At 39.5% G+C, this 6000-nt stretch overlaps 1 protein-coding gene across 1 annotated transcript in view; it reads left to right on the forward strand.

The window, feature by feature from the left end:
• The window catches only part of ARID2 (AT-rich interaction domain 2), a 109275-nt gene that overhangs the window by 100506 nt on the left and 2769 nt on the right, over nt 1-6000 (forward strand). Inside the window, exons 19-20 of the mRNA XM_068933922.1 lie at nt 4401-4524; nt 4612-4703. Coding sequence (XP_068790023.1) covers nt 4401-4524; nt 4612-4703 — 216 coding nt within the window. The remainder of the gene's footprint in view (nt 1-4400; nt 4525-4611; nt 4704-6000) is intronic.

Raw genomic sequence — 6000 nt, forward strand, 5'->3', positions numbered from 1 at the left:
AGCCAAAGATACAATTACCTCATCCCAGGCAGATTTTGTAGTCTGTTCTGTGGCTAGTTCAATTGCTACAAAGCAGCTGGCGGCTGCAGAGAAAGACAACTGAGTGTGAAAGCCCCGCCATATAAGTAATATAGTTACTTATATTAAAAAATAGAAGGACCTCCCCCCCCCCCCCCCCAAATTTTAACGCTGACTTACGATTGCCTTGTGGTGCCTTATTTCCTTACACTGAGCAGCATTCAGACCTCTGAAAACCACAGAATGAAGAATGATGGTAATGTAGTCTTAAACACTTGATAAGTGGGAAGTAAGTCGTACATAAATCTGCTACCATGATACGATCTTAACACTGCTCTTTCAAAAATGCTCCATCACACAGATAACATATCCAATGGTTTTGTGTCCTTGCAGGATTCTTTAGGGTTGACACACATAGGCATAATACAAAAAAAATTTCATACATCCTCTCTTCTGAGGCAGAATTCCCTAATTAGGTCAGATTCCGAAAGCAGGAATTTATGCATACCCAGTTCCCACTTAAATATTGAAACTGCCATACTACAAGATACTAAGGATATGATTTCAGAAGATGAATTGAAGTAAGAGCTTCCTACTGCTCAAAGTAAGAGATTCTGCTCTCCTTGCCATCTTTTTCCTTCTCACATCTATGCATTCTCATACATGCTTACAGAGAATTGGCTTTAGCTTTTATCTGATTGTATTGTAAACCAACTCTATTAAAACAAACAAACAAAACCCAAAAACTCATCAAGGAAAAAGTGGATTTGCCAGATTAATGAGTTGATTGCACTTATGTTGAAGTCAGTGAACACCTGTGCAGGAGGGAGACTGGAAAGGAAGAATGACATAATCACAGAATCACAGAATGGTTGAGGTTGGAAGGGACCTCTGGAGATCATCTAGTCCAACCCCCCCTGCTCAAGCACAGTCCTCTAGAGCATATTTCCCAGGATCGCATCCAGACGGGTTTTGACTCTCTCCAGCGAAGGAGACTCCACTACCTCTCTGGGCAACCTGTTCTAGTGCTCTGTCACCCTCACAGGAAAGAAGTTTTTTCTCAGGTTTAGGTGGAACTTCCTATGCTTCAGTTTCTGCCCGTTGCCTCTTGTCCTGTCGCTGGGCACCACGGAGAAGAGACTGGCCCCATCTTCTCGACACCTTCCCTTCAGATACTTGTAGACATTGATCAGATCCCCTCTCAAGTCTTCTCTACTCCAGACTGAACAGGCCTGGCTCTCGCAGCCTTTCTTCATAGCAGAGATGCTCTAGTCCAGTGCTCCATCTTTGTAGCCGTCCGCTGGACTCGCTCCAGGAGCTCCATGTCTCTCTTGTACTGGGAAGCCCAGAGCTGGACACAGTACTCCAGCTGAGGCCTCCCCAGGGCTGAGTAGAGGGGCAGGATCACCTCCCTCCACCTGCTGGCAACACTCTGCCTCATGCAGCCCAGGATCCCACTGGCCTTCTTGGCCACAAGGGCACATTGCTGCCTCATGCTTCACTTGTTGTCCACCAGGACTCCCAGGGCCTTCTCTGCAGAGCTGCTTCGGAGAAATGAGACCTTTCTGTGTCACTACCCATGAGCAGTTAATGCTACTCAGCTGTGTCATGAAATCATACTTTTAGAGGTTGGTTGTGCATTTCCTTCACTCTCTTCCCTCACATCTCTATCACCTCTCTTTCCTCAAAAAGAAGTCAACAAACAGTAAAGCGCATACTTGAATTACGTGTAACGCACTATCATCTTACAGTCCTGTCCCAGAGTTATTTTAGCATAGCTGAAGAGAGCATCAAACTACGTGATGGAGACAGGGCTTTATGGGATAATTTGCTTTCCAGGACCAATGACTTGTGAAATGAAACCCTAAGCTTATTCCAGCAGGCCATCTCAAGTTGGCTGCATTGTCAACTCTTTACCACACCTTGAAGCTGGCTTGTAAGGTGTTGCCTTAATTTACTTCTTGCTTAGCCCTGGAAACTTGTCAGGTATGTCAGCACACTGCTGATATTCCATATGGTTCAACTCTCATTTGGAGCTGCAACAACTTAGAGAACTGTTGCTGGGATGAAGCATGTGTAAGCCATCAAATTCCAGGCATGCAGCTTCTTATGACAGTGATAGCTGCCAACTTCCTTTGTCTAATCCCTCCGCCATTTAGGAAAATTACACCCACCACAGGGAGTGCAGCTACTGTGCGTTATAGTGGGGGAAGTAAAATCTGTGGAACACAGTGTAACAAACAAAGGCACGTTCTCTTAATCGTCATTTCTGTCCGTCATAACACCATACCTACTTGAAACAAGCACTAATGGCTTTTGCTAGAACAAGGAGGCAGAGTTAAGTTGCATTGCAGGGTTGGTTGTATGTCATACGTCTGTATTTCTCTGCTTTTAAGGTTGTATGATATTAACTCTTCCTCTTCTGGTTTTCAGAGATAGCTGAATATAGCATTCTGGAAGGTCAGGTCGTGCTAGCAATTAACTTCACTGGCTGCCGCTTGTGCATTTGAGTCATTTTGGATTCATGCAGCTGATTTCCTTCCCCCCCCCCCCCCTTTGTTGCCACTGAAGCGAAGGTTGTAGTTTGAGCTATCAAAGATATCCTTCAGGTAGCATGGAGTGGGGCAGGGGATAACTTTTATCACAAGGCAAATGGTATGGTTTGACATTAAATTGATAATATAATTAAATAAATTTAAGAACTCCAGAAGTTTCTTGGAGAAGCACGCTTGTACAGGCTTAAATCAGTCCAGTTCAGATCTTAGTAACTTTTTATCAACAACCTTTATTTATTTATTTTTTTTCAAAATCATAAGGAGAAGGCAGCTTTTTTTTTTAAAGTATATGTTTGCCAAATTTGTCACAGTTGTCCTTTTCTCAATCAAGGCAATAGTATTTCAACTTTCTAAGTCTTATTATGTTAGTTGTCTAAGAGGCACATTCAGAACAGCCTCCGTAGATGAATCTTTGTCCTTCTCAATATGAAGAAAACAAAAACATTGTAAAAACTAGAGTGGAAAATGAATAATTACCTTACTGTGATCCTCGGTCTCCTATAAAAAATATATTGTTGCCCAACAGTTTCTTAACTCACTCCCTGTCCTTCTCTTCCCTTCCTAAAGATTTTCAAAATCTAATTTCTATTCAGGAGAGGATGGCAGTGTGATTATGATTAAAGATTTTAGGGAGGACATCTGTCTGTTGATGGTTCATTTTTTCTTATATATAACTTGGACCCTTTTGCTTATTTGTAACCAGGATTTCTTCTTAGAATTTCAAATTATGAAGAAGTCTTTCTGAATGCAGACTTCAGGTTTTAAGCTTAGAATATCCACTTACCCTGAAAGATTCCTGAATAACTTTATTACAAACTAACTTTAAATTTAAAAAATAGAACATTTACGCTATCTCTATGCTACCTTTGCAAGTAAGCACTACTGTATATTTCTACCTGAAATGTTCTAACTGGTTTCTACTAGAGTATTAAAAGACTTGATAATAATATCGTTTAATATACTGAAGCTCAGTGATATTTTTCATCATTGATACAACAGTTTTTTCCTTTGACGTGATATTATGACACTTAAAAGACTTTTAAAGAAAGACTGCATATTTACACAGTCTAAGCTCTAATTGTATGAGAAATTCTGAAGCTTTACATGAAATAGAGCTTTGACTGCAGTGTTAATGCTGAAAAAAGATTTACTTCTGTTATGTTTATCTGTAGCAGCTCTCTAAAATAATTTATTATATGCTTATTATATGCTTAATTTATTAATCTCAATTTGAAAGCTGCAGTAACAGGTAATTGGTTTTACAAATGTTTGATCTGATTTAACAATTAGATGTTTTATGCCCTAGATCATAACTTAAATCATGTTACTTAAAAGTACTTCCCACTAACCAAAATTAATGTCTGTCTTATATTGTCCTAATGTGTAGTGGTCACAATGAGCTGAGCCAGGTTTTAAACAGCCGTATTTTAAGGACATTCTCTGGCCAAATCTCAGATGACATTTGCATAGCGACTATCACTGTTCCTATTAAACCTTCACTGATAAAACATTCCTTTAAATAGGTACTCTTCAGAAGCAGTATCTATGTCATTAGTACAAGATGTTACCCAAATGTCATGGGTAATGAGCAGGACTTCCTGAAGAGAAGTGTTTTGTCATGTGAAATAAATCCCATGACTCTTCTGAAGGCTTCCCACCAAGGCTTCTCTCTGGAGAAACAAAAGATACATCAGCACCGAATACTAAGGGCTCTTTATCTCTCTGAGAGAATCGGTCAGAAACTTGTCGAAATAATTTTTAAGAGGTGTTAATCTACTAGAAAGTGGTGCAAAACTTATATTTAATAATTCTCTCTTACTAATGTAGGCAGCCACCTGCGGGGGGTACTGCCTCTACCCCCAGAGCACAGAAGGCCATTGTGAATCATCCGAGCGCTGCCCTCATGGCATTAAGGAGGGGATCAAGAAACCTTGTCTTCAGAGATTTCACAGTAAGTATTACTTGGCTTGAGTATTAGATAGCAGTTGTTGCCTTTTGCTATGGGATTTTTAATTTTTTTCCCCCTTTCTTTTTGTAGGATGAAAAAGAGGGACCAATAACTAAACACATCCGGTTAACAGCTGCCTTAATATTAAAAAATATTGGTAAATACTCAGAATGTGGTCGCAGGTAAGCATCATATAATTCTTCTAATACCAGTGGGCAGCGTTCTTTCTGTACTTTTGCGTACCGCATGATAAGTAGGTTTTAAATGTGAGTCTTTAAAAAACAACATGTATATTGAAAGTACAGGGTTTTTTTTTTTTTTTTTAATCAGTTCTGCATTGTTTAGTTCTCCACACAAGCACTCTACGTCTTCTTATCTTAGACAACATTTGTGATCCAGACTTGTGAAACGTATCTGGTAAATGTGACAGATTAAGCTTTTGGAGAGAAACCAGAGAAGCTTTTGCTGTGGGTCTGTCCCTTTTCCTCCTGAAGGAGATACTGTGTAACTCTGAAAATTAATTCTCCTGTAAGAAGTCTCACTGGCAGTACCCTTTTATCTCAACCTGAGAAAGAGATGAATTATCTTTTACAAAGATTCTCTTAAGTTTGTGGAATAACGCACAGTCACATTCTGTACCCATTGCCTTTTGGTACTTTCCCCTCCAAATTTGGGTTAATTCAAATGAACAGCTCCATCAGGTTTTCTCTACTTGTAGAAAATCCATCAGAGTAAGTAAATAGAACAATGCTGACTTGTGGTACTAAGAAATGGTCTTTATAGTAGGGAAGGAAAAGTAGGTAGTTACTGTGCCAGTGATCACAATGCACGGCAGTCTTGTTTTTCTAACAATTTACAGGCTGGATATTTTCTCATTTTTAGTTTGCTTTGTTCCACAGCTGCATAATGAAGTAATTATTTCTAATAAATATTTGTTAATTATGTCTAAAGCCTGGCAATTGGGAGATTTCCTGGTTCTACTTCTAAAAAGGAATCTTAGGACTAGTTGTAGAGCTCTTACTGCTGTCTTCAGCTACCTCATTGGAGGTTTTAGTGAAGACAGAGTGAAACTCTGTTTCGAAACGAGAGCACAGTGAAAGGGCCAACAGGCAGAAGTTGCAGCAAGGGAAAATCCGATTAGATATCACAGGGGAAAAAAATAATTCACAAGAGTGGTCGGATATTGGAGCAAGCTGCCCAAAGAAACTGCGCAATCTCTATCCTCTTAGATATTCAACACAAAACCGGATGTAATGCTGAACAATCTCTTCCAACTTAAGAATTGGCCTGGCTTTGAGCAGGGGTTAGGCCACATTGCTTCCAGAGGTCCTCTATAACTTGAGTTACTCTATGATCTCAGGTTTCATAGATTTAAGATAAGTCTAAACCTTTAGACCTTTAACATATAATCTTCATAAAGTATTTTTTAGCACTTTTATGACCATTAATTCTCAATTCTTGCCTCTTTCAGTGTTAAAA

The sequence above is a fragment of the Struthio camelus genome, chromosome 1 (assembly GCF_040807025.1).
Source record: "Struthio camelus isolate bStrCam1 chromosome 1, bStrCam1.hap1, whole genome shotgun sequence".
Lineage (NCBI taxonomy): Eukaryota > Metazoa > Chordata > Aves > Struthioniformes > Struthionidae > Struthio > Struthio camelus.